The 19,812-nt window shown below is 41.0% G+C and overlaps 1 protein-coding gene across 1 annotated transcript in view; it reads right to left on the bottom strand.

Moving 5' to 3' along the window:
* Window positions 1-13,514: 13,514 nt before the first annotated feature.
* Window positions 13,515-19,812, bottom strand: part of LOC104022384 (inactive pancreatic lipase-related protein 1) — a 16,328-nt gene continuing 10,030 nt past the window's right edge. Inside the window, exons 8-12 of the mRNA XM_087765231.1 lie at window positions 19,234-19,352; window positions 17,971-18,100; window positions 16,746-16,857; window positions 14,834-15,001; window positions 13,515-13,617 (exon numbers count right to left, since the gene is read on the bottom strand). Of these exons, the coding sequence (XP_087621357.1) occupies window positions 13,554-13,617; window positions 14,834-15,001; window positions 16,746-16,857; window positions 17,971-18,100; window positions 19,234-19,352 (593 nt within the window). The 3' untranslated portion in view covers window positions 13,515-13,553. The remainder of the gene's footprint in view (window positions 13,618-14,833; window positions 15,002-16,745; window positions 16,858-17,970; window positions 18,101-19,233; window positions 19,353-19,812) is intronic.

The following is a 19,812-nucleotide window of genomic DNA, read 5'->3' as shown; positions in this document are numbered from 1 at the left end:
TTTTTTCTTTTTGGGTGTTACTATTTTTATGAAAATTACTATAAAAAGAAACCTAAGTTATTTTGAAAGTGAGAAAGGCCAAGTGGTTATACTTGCATTTGGATACTCCTTCATATGCGTAACTGAGCAAAAGTGACATCAACCGAATGTGCTGCTTATCAGATTTCTTCACCCTTTTAGATGTGTGGACACCACGAGTCTTTGCCAAGGGCTTGCAGGCCCCTGTGCAGCGCACACAACTCTTCAACAAGAGGCTGCTGCATTTTTAGTTCCCTTGTGTGCTTTCCAGGGAGACTCCATATGTGCCCGGGGTAGAAGTCCACTGCTGGGGATTACTCGACGTCCACCAGAGTTGGTGTAGCTCTGAGTAGGGTGTTGGTTGGAGGTAAGACAGAAGGAGTTTGGGCAATACCAAAAGCAGATTAGATATTTTCTGTAATGATGCTTTGAGAGAGCTGGGAAATCAAATATAAAAATTGATCTATCAGAGGGGACTGTAGTCTCCTAGGCCTTGTCAAAGGCTTGTTTGTTGCTAAAATTGTATTATCAGGCCAATAAAGTGGCCAATAACCAAGTATATCTGCATGAGGGTGTACATATTTACTGTGTGTTTCTAGATCTAGGAATGTTCAGTAAGGTCCAGCTGCACTAAAAAAAACTTGTATAACAGTTTGTGCAATATTATATTTTTCTGCTAACTGTTACAGGCCATGTCCCTCTAAAATTCAGCAATGTTGGCACTAGCTATGGAGACAATTCAGTGGTCTATGTGACCTTAGTCTACAACGCTGCTCAGACACAAAGATGCAGAGAATGAACTGAGGTGCATAGCAGCCACTACACCCCAACTTCCACCTATTTGCTGCAATGAAGATGTTTTACAAGTGCTTTATGACTATAATTATAAACACCATCCTAATAGGCTAGGTACTGTATTTAACTTGTAATGAACTTGATTTCAGCCAAACATTCAATTAATGTTACTAGTACAATAGGAAATATAATTACAGTCTTCAGGGACACATTAAGAACCAAATTTTGCTTTCAGTGTTCTAGCACATTGCTCTGGTTTCTGGAGGAGTTTCATGTATGTGCACTCCCTGGCAGAATTTGGCCCTTTTGCTGGACTCTTCTAAATCTAAAGTTTTTCTCATATGAGTGTGTTTCTGTTGAAAGTTACAGCCCCATCTTGATCGGGAGGAGTTTGTATAAATCGTTGGTTCTACCAAGATCCCATAAATCCTTACTGAAATTTGCAGACAGTGTTTTCATGTTAATAGCCATGGAATAAAACAACTTATAAAACAATCTCCATGATGGCAGTGTCCAACGTCTCCAAAGAGATTCTCTCCTTTCAGTTTTCTAAGCAGCTACATTAAACACCACCCAGATCTCTGTCTTAAGGGCAATGGATTCAGAATCCACTTACTCAGTGCAAGACCTGCCTGATTTTCAAGAGGTGAAGCTCAGATAAATCGGTGAGAGCTGCAGATGCTTTGTGTATCTGGGATTCAGGCCTGTTATTTGCCAATCTCATTACGTACTGATGTTGGAAAACTTGTACTTTTCTAGGAATAAATTCTGTTTTATTAGTTCTCATTTATCCCTTGCTGTGTTCTAACACAGAAACATTTTTGTGGTGGGACTGCTGTAGCGGGACAACAAAGTATTGGAGGGGCAGAATTTTGTGCTGTTGTTCCTTCAAATTAGAAACCTGAAAGTGGATATTCAAGCAAAGAAGTTTGCACTACAACTTGTGCAGTTCCGCAGATGCAAATTTTTCTTACAGCAAAAACTGTCTTGTGCCATCTTGAAAATGCATCACAGCAAACGTCTGGAGTGCTGAGTAACCCTCTGGAGAGGTGATATATTTGTGATGTATTTGTGATTATGATTTCATGACAATTCTGTTTTCATACCTGTGACTTAATATGTGGATGTTCTTATGAATATGCCTTGTTTAAACACACAAATGGCTTCATTGACTTCACTAGCCACGTGCTCAGAAATCTGGCACAAATTTTGCTACACTGCTGGATTGAGGTACCTAGGCAATGCAGGAAGCATATTCCTCAGATCTTGGAAAAACTAAGTACAGAAGCTCTAAAAGAGCTGTCACAGCACCAGTAGCTTTTCTAATGTATAAGACAGCTTTAAAAGGTGATCTGTATTTGAACTTTTTCTTGTAGAGTTTCATGGATCTAAATTTTGAGTTCTTGGGAAACAAACTAATCTTTCAAAGGAAACCTTAAAGTCTAAATTCCCAGAGAATGTGCTTTTCATCTCTTCTGAATTTTACTGCACTAAACATTCATATCTAATTGTCCGGAATGTGAAATCACTGTCCTAATAGTAAAGACAGTATTAGTAGTAAATTGTGCCATTTCTATTACATGGCAATTTAACTCCTACCTTTACAACAAATTTCACTGCAACCTTAATTACTTGGTACTGATGAACAGATGATGTCCCTCATGTTTTAACTTATGCTGCATTGTAATTCTTCTATGGCTTTCCTCCCAGTTCTTTGGACTCCTGCAGAAGTTGAGACCCTGGTTTACCTATTTGAAGTTCCTTCTTTCCAAACATTTTCTCAGACTCCTTTACTGAGGAGGTTCAAACCATTGAATGTCTTCTCTTGGGAACATAATGTCCAAATTCAAACATGCCTTGACTCTTAAATGCATCAACTCAAGCTGAACTGCAATCCAGGCTTTTTTTCCTCTCTCCATCTTAACCAAAGGTGGTCTTGTATTGACATTTTTCATTGTATTTCAGTCTTACAAAGGATAGCCCAGAAACCCGTGTTGCCTTGATAACCTTTCCCTGCTATAAAACATCCCTTTAGTTACCACTCTTAATTTTGTCACTATTCCTTTTCTTCCTAGGTTGCTTCATGCACTCCTTCCCAGCAGCCAGCATCAGTGTCTGAACACAACAGCTATTTTAACAGCACGCAGCTTACAAACCGGCGGTCTGAAACAAGATGTCACCTGTGTCCTGTTTTAGCTGTTGTTTGGCAGCCAGGAGGCAATCTCCTATGTGCGAATTTTCACAGTGCAGTGGAAATGACATAAACGCTTGCGCGAGGGAGCCTTTCCACAGTTTAGGGACTGTTTCGGATCTCATTAAATTCAATAGAAAGATTCATACTGACTTCAGGGGAGCTTTCAGTCTGGCTGTTAGCCGAGCCCTCAAATCCTTTGTAGCCAGAGAAATACACATTCAAAATGAAATAGATTTTGAGGAGCTGGCTGAATAAAAAAAAAAAGCAAGATTATCTCAGCATCACTAAGGGGTATATCAACAGCAGCTGAGCACATACCTCACTGATACAAAGGGACTAAGTGCAGTAAATTAAGTTAGTTAACTGCAAACATTTTTCTGCACACCATCAAGAAATTCTGTATCTTCTTTGTTTAACGTACAGTTGTGTAGGTACTGGCTATAATTTTGAAGTAATATCTATTTTCTCATTTTTCAGGGACTGTAATAATAGGGAAAAGTTTACTAGATGCACCTATCCCAGGAGCACTGGCTTTGGGCCCAGAGCAGAAGTCACTGAACTAGGACATAGTGTTGGCTACCGTGTGATAGCAAATAATTATTTTAAGAACTTGGTAGATTGCAACTGCTATAAGCCTTCTATCAGTGTCCACAGGTAAGCTTACGTAAACATGGAGGAATGAAAAACTCAGTGTAAGCTTACTCTAGGAATATTGTGTGCTGCAGCAGAGCCAACAAGTAAAAGGAGGATGACACTGGATTGAGTGTAAGAAAACCGAAGGAGTCATATGAAGAGGTGTGTCACAAGGGTTTGGACGGAGGAGGACAGAGGCATTGGTGTGCTCCAGCAGTAGCTGAAGATCAAGGAAGGTTTCAAAGTAGGAAGGAGTGGTGACACTGACAGCTAAAATTGCTAAACTGTAGTAATCTAAGGAGTTAGAAAGGTGACTGTCCCTTTTCTAAGGACAATAAGGAGTATTTCCTTCCCTCTGAGGAATAAATTATGCACCTCTAGTAGGAACTTCCATCTGCCATCAGCTGATAAGAGCTGACAGCAGATTGAACTTATCCTCTTCCTTTGTAGTACAAAGAACAACCTCCGTGCTGACCTGATGCTGGCCCCACACAAGCACGCTGCATACCATGCATGTGCCATCACTGCGTATTTGCTAACATGTACCAAGGTGGCACTTAAAGCACTGCAGTATTATGTATTGTTCACAGAGCTTTTACTTTTCATCTAGTGACAGTCATAATGGATCTATTTTCTCAGCCCATTCCCTCCCCCGACATATGCTTTATCTAGATGACTATCGACTTCTCAAAATGAGTGGAGTTGAAGGAAGTTAACCGTGAAAAGAACCGAATCCAGCAGAAAAGATGCTGGTCCTGCATGGCATCTGCAAGGGTTTCTGTATTTAACTGTGTTTTTCCACAAACGACATTACAGCATCCTCCTTCAGATAAATCTCTCCCTATGTGTCTTGTGTAAGCAGAGGTCCCAGATGGCAGTAGTATCTGCAGGGTGTTGGGAACACACAGCTAGCTGCCTCGTCCGTGAAAAAGTCCTTAGTATCTAGTACATGGGTGGGCAGGAGGATAGATATTTTGACTGCTCGGGGCAATGAGGTCAGCATTTAAGTCTGATAATTGTGTAAGGCATTTGAAGAATCAGGTAACGTGACTGAGGGTGTACCAAAACACATTTAAATTATTTTGGTAGCTATTTTCTTTTGTCTTAGGGATGAGACAGATGAGACTGAAGTTCAGAAAGTCCCACACTTACTGAAGATTCTACAGGACTGAGGGGATGCCAAAACACACCGATCGCATCCCACAGAAGCATTTATCATTTCTTTCCTTCAGAGTCAGGTAGTATATGGCATTAATTGTGGCTTTAGATTTTTTCTCTTTTTTTTTCTTTTTTTTTTCCTATATCTCTGTGCAGATCCACCCACTATTTTTGCTTACTGCAATTGCAGCTCTGCTAGAGGATCACAGGACATGCATGTACCTGGAAAGGACCTCAGACATCAACTTACTGTGGCAAAACATTATTAGTTCTGCCTAAGATACTCACTTCTGTTTAATCTGGTTTTAAACTTCTGATGCTGCAATGGTGCCACCTACCTAGGCAGTTTATTTGTGTTTTACTGTCCTCATCTTTCTAAAGTTTTACATAATCATAGAATCATTTAGGTTGGAAAAGACCCTTAAGATCATCGAGTCCAACCGTTAACCCAGCACTGCCAAGTCCACCACTAAACCATGTCCCGAAGCACCACATCTACACGTCTTTTAAATACCTCCAGGGATGGGGACTCCACCACTTCCCTGGGCAGCCTGGTCCAATGCTTGACAACACTTTTGGTAAAGAAATTTTTCCTAGTATTCAATCGAAACCTCTCCTGATGCAACTTGAGGCCGTTTCTTCTCGTCCTATCGCTTGTTACTTGGGAGAAGAAACTGACCCCCACCTGCCTCCAGCCTCCTTTCAGGCAGTTGTAGAGAGCGATAAGGTCTCCCCTCAGCCTCCTCTTCTCCAGACAACCCCAGCTCCCTCAGCCCCTCCTCACCAGCCTTGTGCTCCAGACCCTTCACCAGCTTCGTTGCCCTTCTCTGGCCACACTCCAGCACCTCCATGTCCTTCTTGGAATGAGGGGCCCAACACTGAACACAGGATTCGAGGTGCGGCCTCCCCAGTGCTGAGCACAGGGGGATTATCGCTGCCCAAGTCCTGCTGGCCACACTATTCCTGATACAAACCAGGATGCCATTGGCCTTCTTGGTTTTATCCCTTTTCCCCTTCAAATCTAGTTTATAGCTCTTTCAATGAGCCCTGCTAACTCCTATGCAAAGATAACGTCAACTCTGACTCTCTGGGGCTGTTCTACCCCTAGAGAATGCGGGAACATTTCATCCCATTCCTGCTTCTGACAGCTTTTGACATATCTGAAGACTAGTCTCATGCTTGCCCTGAATCTAATTCTCTAAATAAACCCCAGGCCTTTCAGTACCATTTTGTAGACCTGTGATCTTTTTTTATGGCTCTGTTGGCAGCTTTGAGGATTAGACAGTGGACGCTGGTTTCTTGCAGATAAACATCTTGTTGCTGGAAGGGCATTTGGAAACCGGTGCCAAAGCCACTCTGTGTGCACACACGTGGAGGACTTGTGTTATGCACATCCCGCTATGAAACAGAAAGCCCTGGCGAAGCATCAACAATGAAATGTGATGTGAGTAGTTGAGGCACGTTGTGGTTTTGACTTTTGCAAACATTGATCAAAGGCCTTCTTGCACGCAATCTGAGAGGTGCGTGTTTAAACCTTAGGAGCTTGTTGCAGTAGTTAATATTATATTAGCTGGGTGTGTTTTTGATAAATTGCACTTATGAGGTAATCACAAATCATGGTTATGAAACATACTGCGAGTTTTGCACTCATTTTGCTTTTAGAATTTGCATTGTTAAAGCATTTTCCTTGAACTCCTTTACTGTTGAAGTTCTGATAAACTACTTGTGCTTTACTGACCTGAAGCGTGTTGAGCTTTGCAGCTACATAAAAAATGCTGCAATGAAAAATTTCAAAGAGGGTGAAAAATCTTTTAAGTTCCTGAATGACTTGCTGGGGAAGTTTAGGCAGGATACATTGAGCTTTTAACTGTGAATTTAAAATGCAATAAACTACTCCAACTGCAGAAAACCAGGCTCCACTAGGAGCTTAAAAACTCATTTCATCTGGTAGTCACCCCTGCTTTTGACTAGGTGTCAGCACTTCTGGTCTTTAAGTCTCCCTTACACTCCCCCGTCATTAAAATCCCTGGCTCTTCTTATGTGGCTGTTGCAGGACATACCGTGCTTTGGAAAACGAGGATCTAAATGAAGAGTGTTGGAAGACAGTGCTTTAGACTCGGTCATTTAATTGCTATTTTACTCCGAATTGATGTGTGTGGAAGAATCACATCCTGTGTTAGTAGATTCCCAATGCTCCATCACCTAAATCTATATGACTGGTATGATGCCAACAATGTATGGTAAGCCCTACGTAGCACTATTTCCTCTCTGCTTGACCGATGGAGAAAGCAGAATTGCTGTAAACAACAAAACAGCTCACTGTAGTGAAAACTTGGTAATACAAGATTTGTTTCATCTATCCTGTTCTACTCCTCCACAAAGGTGAAATGAAGCATTTTTCACATTGTCTCAATACTCAAAAGCCCTCACATGAACAAAGAAGATTATGGGACTGGTGTGAGCATCTTGGTGTGCCCAGAGAACCCCAAAAGATCTGCCACTATAGACAGGCATGGTCTGCAAATGCAGTCCTGGTTGGGAGTGACAGGACAGCTGGACCTGTTTCAGGTACCAAAGCAGAGCAAAAACAACTGGTGAAACTCCCCAGATTTATTGAACCCTTCTGGGGGCTTTTTGTGTGTTAAGTTACATTCATCTTCACAGCGTACTATTAGCATATTCACCGACATTTAAATAATTAATTTTCTTGTTATATGCCAACTCTTAATTTTTTGTTCTTTCAAAATTATTGAAATCTGTGACAAGAGGTAGTGATATGAGGAAACGTTTGGTTTCTGGTTTGTTAATCAATTCCATAATATCTCATTCTTCACAATTGCTTTATTTAATAGCACCAATTTCTGCTTTCAGGTCTTGACTTCCCTGTTAAGCATTTAAGTTTCAGAATTTTTTTTAATCTTTTAACCTTTATCCCTTTGAATTTTTTTTTTCTCAGCCTATAATTTATTATACAGTCTCCTGTCAGAGGAGGAGGTAGACTAGGTGATTTTTACTGTATTGCAAATTATAATTATTATCGTTATTTGCATTAGTAATGGATTCATTCTTATCACTGAAAACAATTCCATTATCTGATCAGACAGTTATCTTCACACTGTCCGTGATCAGAGAAAGGCACCTCTTTCTCTGTGGGTCAAAGGGAGAATTATTCTTTAGTGCAGTCACTTCTTTTCACTTTTAACGTTTTCCTTGGTTAAAAAGAAGTTGTTAAGCCCCTACAATCGTCCTTTGCAACAAAAATATGCCCCTTTCTGCCACCATGTCGCCGTCCCTTCAGACCCAGGACGGAATGGCACATCGCTGCTATGAACTGCCCCTCAATGGCCTTTCTGTCGCAGCTTCTGGGAGAGGGTTTGTAATTTAGGTTCAGTGGGAGGAACTGAGAGGCTGATTTTCAGGACCCAGCGAAGACATTTTGACTCCTTTTTCAATTAAAGCAAAGGCTTAAGGATCTACAGTCTCTCTTTAATGAAGTGGAGAAACCTCATTTCCCAGACCCTCCCCCCCTGCCTTCTGTAGGTGATGCGGGTTTGGAGACGGATGATCGCAGACTGAGGTTGCAGAGGAGCAAACGCATCCTTCTCTCTGACTCCCCGCTGAATTTACTGTGTCTCTGCAGGGGTGTAAAATGGCCAGATGTCACCGGTTTCCAAACAGCAAGCAAAGGGGAGATGAGAAATGGTGGAGAGAGACATGAGGTCAGGCCACAGACCCTCCCAAGGGACTGACAGCAGCCTTGGTGAGAGCTGAAGGTGGTGGAGAACCTCTTGCATGCGTCCTTCCTGTTGATTTTTATTCTCTCATCAAATGAGAGATGGTTGGTGTTTGAGTAAGGAATTAAGGACTGTAGGGAAAAGGTTGGCAGCTTAAAACATGAGTTTGGGTTTATTTTTAAGCAGCTCCTTTGGAAGTTTCTGTAGGCTCAAGGCTGCAGTCAGCAAACACAGTGCTCGGTTTTCAGAGAAGGAGGGGATGGCTTCTGCTCTTCCATCATCTCAGGCAAGACATACACATGCTCATTGTGTGTTTTGTGTCCCACATAATTAAGGTGATGACTATATTCCTCCTCCACGAAGAGCCTCTTCTGAGTGAGAAATGGTACCGCTCTCACGGGAGACCTCACTTTCCAAAGAGGATAATCAGCACTCCCAGGGGAATCCAAACTCTGAAACTGCACGCCCCAAACTGAGGCATCCAAGCCACCAGTATTGTTCATTGTTGTTATTTTTAATGAGATCAAGTAAGACTTATGTTTATCTAAACTTATATGCAAAATTATAATAATGTAAATTATTATGCAAAAAAGTGCATTGCTTTGGAGGTTTATATCCCCTTTTTTTTCCCCTTCACCTCCCTAATTGGTTTGATGTGAAGCAATTATCCACTTAATGCAATTAAAGGTAAGATTTTCCATAGGATATGTACCACAGCAATAATTACATGGGCCATAGTACAAAGAGGGACTTGAATGCAACTTTTGTCTCTGGGTCTCACATAATATATGTCTTCAATATGCTAGCAAGTGTAGTAGCCACTCAATTGTTATTGTGTAATTGAGTACAACATTTAGCCTAATTTAAAGAGTACTTCGCTTCTTATTTCTGTTTGTATACAGGCACAATTTAGAAGTAAGTGGCATGTAGGCCACTATTATTATTTTTTCATTTAGGGCTGTGGGAGCATCACATCGACCTTCTCCTTTCTTCCTCTGCCCCCTACTGAAGCCTTCTGTTTTGACTGATTAAAAATGCTGACACATTTTACCCTTTCATTGTCTTCAAATTCGAGAACGTTTGCAGAGGAAAAAATGAGTATGTGAACTTATTATGTAATTTTTTTTGCAAAAGACAGTATTTCTTCAAGTAAATATCTTTCTTCAAATTAACTGTTTCCAATTTTTAAAAATAACAAGATTTTTAACAAGTTTAGCCTTGTTTTTTCACAATGAAATACCACCATACTGACTATATATTTCTCAAGTATGAGGGTGTGGTGAAATAGCTTGTGATTTACACTCAAATTAAGAACAAAATAGCCTTTGGGCATAACATCATAAAATTCCTATTTGCAGCCTCTGAGGACACATCCCAGAAAGGTATGGAAATAAATATGCGTACATAAACACTGTCAGCTGTGGCTAGGTGATGAAAGCTCTAATATGACAAACAAGATTAAAAAAAAACCTCAAGAGGTTCAGGAAGGAGAATTCATCAATGCCAAATTAAGATATGCTCAAATCTTTCTTGCAAGATAGCACCTCATTATCCTACTGATTTACGGAGCAAAGTAATGACTATAGACAGCATTGTCTAAAGACAACAATGAGCGCTGCTATATCTCAGTAATAATTAGTCACATGAAATCTTCCTTTTTTTTTGATTGTTCTCAGATGATTTGTAACATAGGAGAGAAATACATTGCACATGGCAATCTAAAATGTAATGAAAATATGTGGCCCAAGTTGCTTCCATCTTTAAAATTCTGATTGCAATGCTGCCCACCTACAAAATAATAGTAATTTCTGGCAGGAATTATAAAACCTAAACTACAGCACAAAGCGTTGTTCACCAGATTACTCATTCCATATCCACAATTATAGCCCATTTGTTTTCTTATGCTGATAACAAAAGATACATTTTAAGATCTGCGCTGTGCTACTCTTCCTTTAATAAATAAAGTGAGCTTTTCAAAAGCTACAAAATGATGCAGATAAAAATCAAAACATGTCTATATTTAAAGATTCAATCAAAGCCTTGCCATGAATGGTGTGATATTAAAGTTTAAAAAAATAATCAATTTAGTGTGTATTTTTCAACATGATTTGTCACAAATAGCATTCCCAATAGATAAGAATGATTATATGGTAAAGAGCGTAAATTTATATATCTCAAGCACTATGCTTTTGTCACCGACATCGTTAAGGAATTTGACACGTTTGCAGGAGAACAATATATGTCAACTGAAATATATACCAATTAGCCATAAGTGGGACACTGAAATGAATGATGCATGTGCATGCTATACTTACAAGTAATAACATGTGGTTTAAAGTTGCTTGCGTTTTCAAACAAGAATTCTTTTTATGTTGTCATTTAAAAAATCTAATATTTCAAAAGGTCAGGAATAAATAGCACCATTAGCATTAAAAGCTAGCTAAAGGGAAAGTAATTTGTTGTTCATTTAACATTGCATTTTATGTAATAGCTTTGTAAAGTGTTCGGGGGGGGGGGGGGAGATTTTACTCTGCTAAAACAAGATGACGGCAGCTCCAGTTCATTATTAAAAGGAGATTTTTTATTATGCTATTGTCAGCTTTAACGTCTTGATTCTGTTAGGTGTTTGTTAAAATTACATGGGCTGCTGAAGTGGCTATGGCAAAGGATAATGCAGAGAATATCATGACTGTCAAAACAATTGTGTAGGCAAGAATCTGCTTATACTAAGGTAAAGGAACAAAAGACAAAGGAGAAACTCTTCTGCAGTGTTAGGAAGTTAATAGCCCTGTTGAGGTTTCCTCAGCAGGAGGGACTGAGATCAGGAAGCCAAATTCTAGAAGAGACAAACAGTCAAGGCAGAAGGAAGCAGGTGATGTCAAACGGACGCAGGGTACACGGAAACGCAACGTCGGATGCCGGCTCCCATGTCCCTGGTTATGCATGCTCTGGGTAAACCCGTAACTATTTACCTCCCTGGAGAGGGGATGTGTGTTCCTCCTCGGACTGCATGACATGAATGCAGTGTGAAGGGTGCAGAGTCCTGCGGCTGGATCCGCTGCCTCCTGCACAGCTGCGGCTGTGCAGCTGCCAAGAGCCAAGAAAGTCTTTGCGGGAGCAACCCAAAACTGGACTTACCACAGCCTGATGCAGGACAAACAACTCACATCCTTGAACTTATTAGGCCTTATCCTCTTATTCTACCACTATAAGGATGGCCATGGGTGGGAAAAATGAGCCAAAATAAGCGTTAGCCTATACCCCTCATGGGCAGCATAGGCTGGGAAGAAAACACACAAAGCAAACTCCTCCACTGTGCACTTGCTGCTGCCTTGAGGAGCTGCACAGGGGGGTAAGCAATTTAACGAGGGGAAGACACGAGTAGTATCATCAGGGTGAAAAACATTTGGTTTTCCCTCTTGAGAGAAGCTGGACAAGACATTGGCTTAGCATTTTAATGCCCCACACATCTGTGACAGCATAGCAAGGTGTGTCCCCTCTATTAATTCACATATTTATTCCCTATTTTCCTCCCTAGGGCAAGGTTTCAGGGTCTCAGGAAACAGTGATTATCCAGGTGAAAATTTGGTTCATACTGTGCTACTGGGGCAGCGCCTTTTAATCTGGGCAAGAAGCACAAGTGCAATTTGGAAGGTTTTTAAACATAAAAACAAGACTGCACATCTCTGACTAAAACTGAAATTGCTCAGGGATATTCTCTTCAGTTGGGTTATACCAAGGAACAGTTTGGTTTTCACATAAGGAACTTATTCCAGCTCTGAGCATGCCCATAGGTTGCCAATCTTCAGTGCTGATCGTTCTTTTTCTACTCTTTACAGCCCCCTCTCCCTCCCACCATCCTGCTGGCAGGATGCACTGAATTAATGAAACTACTTTTTCTTCTGTATTAGGAGAGCGGTGCTCTAACACAGAATAAATTGGTTTCAACCTTCACCACTGCAAGGGGAATCTGAAGGCTTGCAAAGGGGTTGATATCCTTCAGGAGAAGACATTCTGGGGGAGGAAAGGTCACGCAGAGAGGCAGAAAGAGCAGAGTGCCCCAGTCTGGGGAACCTCAAGAGAAACTGCTGAAGAGAAAAGGTCCCACAGGGCGGTAGATCTCCAGGCCCCAGCAGTTCTGTGGGTTTCTCAGGGAGGATGGGGTTCCTCTGAGAGCAGCAGCAGCCCACTTCTCCAGCAGCCGGCTGAGGGAGCCGAGACAGGATTACGTAGGGACAGAAATGAATTTGAACTATCCGCACCTCAGCTGAATGTGTTTATCAAAAAGCAGGGAAAGAAGCAACTCCCTCATTGCATTACCTGTTTTGACCACATCATCTGGCAGTTTTGCTCGAGGCTGAGGGCCAGCACATGGGATTTCGGGACACTTTGGTGATTGTTCTGATTATAAGCATTTTAGTGAAACTTCACTAACATTCAAAATTTGTTATGCAGCTTTCGCAAATTAATTCTGTCCAGATCATATGGGACAAGCTTAGTTCAGCATTAACGCACCAGGATGCATTACCAGTTCTCCACCATGTTGACTGTTCCATCTCTCACAGGTAAATAAAATTAAACTTCTGTCCTCATTTTGTAACACTGCCCTCCTATCTCTGTTTTATCTTTATCTCACACTAATTCTGGGTTTAGCCTTCAGTTTGATTAAGAACATCAGCTTCCTTAATCCTCTCCTCTCCTTCTACTCACAAGCAGGTCTGCTTTCTCTTAGTACTGCCCAGGAGCCACTATCCAGATTCTGTTACTTGTCTCCTTTCCTCCTCTTGTCTGAAAATATTTTGAAACAGGCTGAAATGAGGGGAATTTTTTCAATGGGCTGTGGCTCATTCACTCCTAAAATTTCTGTCTGTGGAGAATTATCCACAGACTTAACCCCCCCAACCAGCAAAAAAACCCCAACACACATCACCAGTATTATAACTGCAGTGACCGCAGACTCCAGTGTTTTATGCAAGACTGGCTTTTATTGGTAGCAAGGTTTGAGGCATCTATATGTGCTGTTAGCAAGCAGTAAGAGTTTGCAGAACATCCTCCCTCACTGTCCCGGAACCACAGAAACGGAATCTGAGAAAAAGAAATACAAGCACCTTGAGTTGTCAACATTTGTTGAGGTTATACAAGTAGTTTTTTTTAAATATAAGTCAATCTGATTTGTCATTTGACACAACTGATCACAACATGCTTTGAGCTCCTACGTTTGAAATATTACTGCTGAGGAAAGTATCGATGGACTGTATTCATTCTGGTTCACTGCCTGCCTTCCTTTCATTTTACTGTTTCTTTTTTTTCCAGATTTTGTGCTACCATCACTATGTAGATGTTCACAACTACTTGTGCAAAGGGCATGAGTCAATAGAAGAGTGCGTGCATATCTACAGAAATAGGCTTCATCAGTAATGTGCTTTGGTGAACAGGAACTACAACTGGACTTAGGAGCTCTGCTTAAAGGTAGTGCTGCTGGGCTGTAATCATTCTGCTTTGCTTGAAGCTGTTTCCATCTCCCATGTTGTCTTTTAAGTGATGGCATTTTAACTATGAATTTCTATATGGGTCTAATACCTATCCTGTACCTCCTTTTCTAGATACCTAATCACGGGGTGGATGAAATAACATAACTGATCAGGCAAATGAGGGGGTTAAAAAGTCCAGGGAAATGAGTAAAACTGGATCAGTAAATCCTGTTTCTACAATCTGAGCATCCAAACCGTATTCCATGGAGTCTACAGAAATCAGTTTTAGCCTGTTTCCCTCAACTTTAGATTTAGCCTTTTAAGCGCAGCTTCCAAGTATTAGTCTTGCTCATTGGAAGGGCAGGCTTATTATCACTGTTCTCTCTTGCCAATCATGATCTCAGGGACCATCAATATCAATGGAAAACTTCCACTGGTTCCAGCTGACAGTGAATCAGACATCCTAACGCAAGCTCAGAGACAGATAACCAGTTCTTGTGGATAATGAGTAGGAACTTGGCAAGATTGATGCTGATAATCCAAGCCAGTGCTAATTTTTCTCACCCAAAGGGTTATACAGGAAGTTTGCTCTTCTGAAGCCTGGAAATATTTTAAGTTTTTCTTTGAAGCTATTTAAGGCAAAGGGTTGAAGTAGTAGTGAACTGAACTATGGATGAACAGTGTCTTGAAAGGAAGGAAATAAAAGGTTTTCTTGAGAGTCTTTGAATGCTTTAAATAGCTTTTCTTGTGAAAATGCTTTCACCCCACATATAATTTTGTCACTTATCTTCCCAAGTAACTTTCAAGATTTTCACAATGGATATACTTACTGTTTTCCATTTTCTCCAGATTGTACTGTGATAGTTGCAGCTCCTAGTTCAGGAAAAGTTGGATTTAACCAGTTGTTGTTCCAAAGAAATTTAACCTTTGTAACCGTTCCAATGTTAACTTCTGCATCGACGAAGCTTGTGTAAGTGTTGTCTGGTTGCAGGGTTCCCCTGTGAAAAATAACATTTTACGAATGTGATGCATGCTGGCATTTAATATTAATTACCAGTACTATCAACTGATTGGCTGTGGTAGCAAATGAGCAGAAAGTTAGTAAAGAGACAATATTTAGCTTATAGTATGGTAATATTATTGCCAGATTTCCAAGGTAATACATCCCAGATCAGTGTTTGTCAGAAGAAGCAAGGGCAGGTAAACCTGATGTGCTGCAGTCACACCTCACAGTGAAGACCCAGTTTTACAGGACAAACCCTGTCGAGAAGGTAGAGCTTGCTCGCTGTTGCTTATGTAGGCAGGGGTTTTTGCACAGAAGTGAAATTTTCATTTAATGTTAATTAATTTATATGATACAGGTGTTGGATTTGTTTGGGATGGCCAAAAGGATTATGCGCCAGCTCCTCAGCCTGCCTCTCTAGCAGAGATTCCCACACTTGAAGCACTGTGGCCAAGTCAAATGTGCATCTGCTCTTGAGTCTTATAATCTGACTACTTCTTGTTGCATCAATATAGAAAGCTCTAAATGGCAGGAGTTTGAGAGCGGTAATGGCTTCAGCTACTACATCTTACTGAATATGAGCCAAAGTTTCTTTGATCCTCTTCCTTTCCCCCTCCCACCCTCATCCTCTGAAGGTGAAGGGCTATTTTCTAAAATTTACCCCTGCTGTATGAAGTCAAGAGACATTTGAATGTGTGATGCCTTTATCACTGTAGAACTGTTATTGTAGACACGATGTGAGAGATAAAGGAGGGGAAAAAACCCCAGAAGACCCAGCAGAACCACCCAGAAAAAACCTCTATAATTTTAATAAGCTTCACAAGAAAGACAGGATTTTTATTCCTGCCCCTGGCTTTGCACTTTCTCATTCATCTACCTTCAGACAAGCACATTTGCTCTCCTCTATATTATAAGGCTTATGGTAGTGGAAGTAATGAGAGACAGGACAAATCCCTTTGCCTTTTTGTTTTTTTGCTGGATCCACAGCGGTGACTGGTAGATTAGAGCAAGATTTGCTGGGGAAAAAAAAAATCACTTCCAGCAATTGAATTGACAGAGGCCCTGCAAATAGCAGCTAGAGAGTGCTGGAGTGCATTCAGTACTGGCAGACTGATCTCAGGTGAATGCATGGATGCCTGTAAATGGGGATCAACTCATAGCAAACACCTGCTGCCAAGTGTGAAGATGTGAAGTCCTTCTTGGAAAAGTGGAAGTGACATAGTTGTCAATAAACAAAAAACGAACCCAAAAAATAAAACCTAAAACCCACAACAAAATTCCTTCTTCCTATTTGTCATCATTTCTGACATTTTAGTTGAAACAAACAAGAAAAATGCAAATAAACAAAACCACATGAGGCAAGCAAACAGCTTCAGTGTAAGCAGGCGAAGCTATAGGCCACAAAAAGTAGCAGTAAATCATGACATTGCTTTAGCAGCAACGTTTTACAAGCCTGTGAAAGACAAAGAGATCAGAACTCTGCTAGTGTAGGTCCAGCAAGACCTGGGTCGTACAGCAAAAAAGTGGCACCAAATTCTAACATTTTAACATCTTGCATTCTAAACTTCTGCCTTCAAATCCGGAGTAAGTGAATTATCACTGCATTTACATCAGAGAGCTGTATCTGGGGGTAGAATGTGATCTGTAAAATAGGACCAATTTAAACAGAAACATTAATTGAAAATATTAATTAAACATTCTAGAATTGAGGTTTCTTTTCTATTGAATTGTGAACTTACTCAACAATCTGATGCTGCCTTGTGTTCCCATCACTTCCATACAGGGCAACATTTACATATCCTTTAACTTTATGCTTTCCAGAGAGGGTCATGGTTACTTTGTACCTCCAGACTACACAGAAGAAATACAGTAAGTTAGATTGTACTCACAGAGAAACAGTCTCCAAAATATCAAGTGTTAGTTTTTTGGTCTGTACAGTGTATTTGAAAGCAAAAGAAAATTATCACTGCCTTTCACTTTCAGCTCAAGGCGACATCTCAGACTGTCTGGACTGAAAGGGGTTAACACAATGCTCTCTCACACCTGAATCTTGGTGCTCCCTGCTCTTCCTTGGGTTATAACCGCAAAACAAATAGAAAACATCAGTGAGTCAGATCTGTCATTATGTCCTAATGAGATCAACCTGAGAAATGGGTACACATTTGTGTTACTTTCTGGGAGAAAAAAAAAAGCACTAGTCCATAACACAGTAAATACAATATAGATCTCAGAATCTTGACCAGGAAGTTTTTCATATACAGTGGAAGGTGTTAGGAATAAATACTGGTACGTACCAGAATATAAGCGGTGCAAAAGAAGTGTAAAAAAATTCTGAAGCTCAAGGAAAATAATTTTTGTGGGTGGGAACTTTCTTTTACCACACAATTTGCAAAAGCAGCTCTTCTCCCTCTGATTCTTGTTTACAAAGGCAAAGGAAGAACCATCTTGTGAGAGCTGACATTTAGGATAACCTAGGCTGTAAAGGAGGTCATCTGCTCCATCCGCTTCTCAAAGCAGGGCCAGCTGTGATCGGCTTGCTCTTGGCCTTTGTCAAACAGAGTTTTGAACACCTCCAAACAAGGAGATTTCCCAGCTTCTCTGGGCTCTTGTTGCATTTAAGCACTGTCATTGTGACAGTAATTTTCGTACTATTTAATGAGGAATTTTGTTGCTGCAACTTCTGTGCATTGCCTATCCTCCTTTCTCCTTGCACCTTGTAGTGCAGCCCACTAAACATCTCAGTGACCTCCACTGGACTCTATAATAGTTTGTAAGCATCTTTCTTGTACTGGAAGGCCCAAAACTGGGCACTAGTATTGGAGCAAAAGAGGAAAAGGCATGAAGGACTGAAGAGCCATTGCACTGCTATGAGGTCTATTCACCTGTTCAAATTAATTGTAAAACAGGAAAATAAAAAGGTTTGTTTACAAGGAGTAGGTAGCAATGGAAGCAATCAAAACTCACGAGGAAAATCCTTGGCCTCTCCAGTATTCAGGTAAAGTTTCACGAAATCGCTTTTAAATTTCCCTTTGAATTTATCTGCAAAGTGACCCATATTTGGGCATCCCTCTGGTGGGCATGGGAAACACCTTTCCTAGTGAAAACAAATGTATCTATTAATAAAATTATCCACCCAGCCAAGAAAAAAAAAATTAGTCATAGAACTTACTTTTAACCTACCCACCTAACTGGCCTTGTATCACAGCAACAACACATTTCAAGTAACCCTTTCCGTGACTTGAGAAAGATCATATAAGCTAGCCAACTTTCTCAAAGGCTCTGATTTTTCAGGGCTCTATGTTTTTTCTCATACCATTTAGCTCAATCCAGCCACATCAGTGACATCCTTGAGTAGTCTTGAGGAGCAGGGAGGAGGAAATGTCCTTCCCAGCAACTGATGAGAAAGAATGATGTCTCCTTATTCCTTCAGGTTGGGTCAAGAAAGGCTTTGTCTTGAAAAAAAAGCTCATTTTTGTCATGAAAGCAGCTTTCTACTATAGTGACAGAAGCAGGTAGTCACCTTCTCCCAAAGTGATCTGAGAAGTGTGATCTCCATCACCTGCCCAGACATATAAAGGGCAATCTAAACACTACGTAAGTTGATAGCTCTGTCAGTGCTGCCTGTAGGATATGACAAGCCCGTTACCTCCCTGCTACTCTTAGGCTGTAGTTTCCTATCTCCCAGTCTGGGACAGGGAAGGGCTTCCTGACCTAGTCCACAAACCATTGTGCTTTGTCCTTGAGGCCATCTTAAGTGACCAAAATACTTTGACCATGGACTGAGCCCATCAGGCCATCACATATTATTTTACTTCTTGTTGTTTTGAGAAGAAATTTAAGCCATGTTTGAAAGCTCACCTGCTACGGTAGGGGATTCCACTCATTGCTCTTTGATAAATACATCTGGTGATTACAGGGACAGGCTGTCCTCCTCACTTCTTCCCCAGTTTGATGCAGCAGAGCAGGCCTGGGGAAGCCACACCAGCCCCAGTAGTACCTCAGGGCTGTCACATCAGCACAGAACCAGGGATGTCCTGTTTCGTTGGTGCCTTTTCCTACTTTGACCCATGTCAGCTGCATGAGTTATAATACTTTAGGATGTCTGACACTACTCTTACACATGCGCTCATTGAGTGCAAGCTAGCATAAATAAATTGAACTTCAGATGTATGGGTAAGAGCCACTATTTTTTATATGGTCCATCCTGAGGCTCTGTGAACTACTTACTGTTTCAAAAACATCATATGAAGGACAAGGATAGCCCAGAAATCCATCAGGGTAGATAATACTGTCAGAGTAATACTTGTAACTCCGCAAATGATTGCAAGCCACAAAGTCCCGAGTTCCTGTGAAAAGATGCTCCCAGGTTAGTTCTTCCTTTCCGGTACTTTTTGAGGAGGGATACTGGCAGAGCCCTTGCCATGTCATTGGGATGCATCATTCCTCTTCAAAAGCCTCACCACAATTCTTAGACTATCAAATATAAGGTTTGAAGCTTGCTTTTGCAAGGAATTGATGCTCTAAGGAATGTCACTGACTCAACAGGTATAAAAGACAAACTCGCAATGCTTTGTGGAGACCGACTGTGCAGCTCAGCTCAGCTCAGGCCCTGCCCTCCCCTCCCCAACACTTATTCAAGCAATCTGACCGAGTTTCACAATAGAACCCAGAACTGCGGGAAGCAGGTCTTTTGTAGGCAACAATTGCATTACCATAACAAAAGAAAACCAAATGAAAAGTATTTAACAGTGAACTTCCTAGGGCAATGCTGATTTGCTCCAGCTGAGGACTTCAAAACAAAATTAT

The sequence above is a fragment of the Nipponia nippon genome, unplaced genomic scaffold (assembly GCF_047370975.1).
Source record: "Nipponia nippon isolate SJK-2023a ecotype South Korea unplaced genomic scaffold, ASM4737097v1 scaffold_3, whole genome shotgun sequence".
Taxonomy (NCBI): Eukaryota; Metazoa; Chordata; class Aves; order Pelecaniformes; family Threskiornithidae; genus Nipponia; species Nipponia nippon.
Note: the sequence above shows the minus strand (reverse complement) of the source record. Positions and strands in the feature narration are given on the sequence as shown.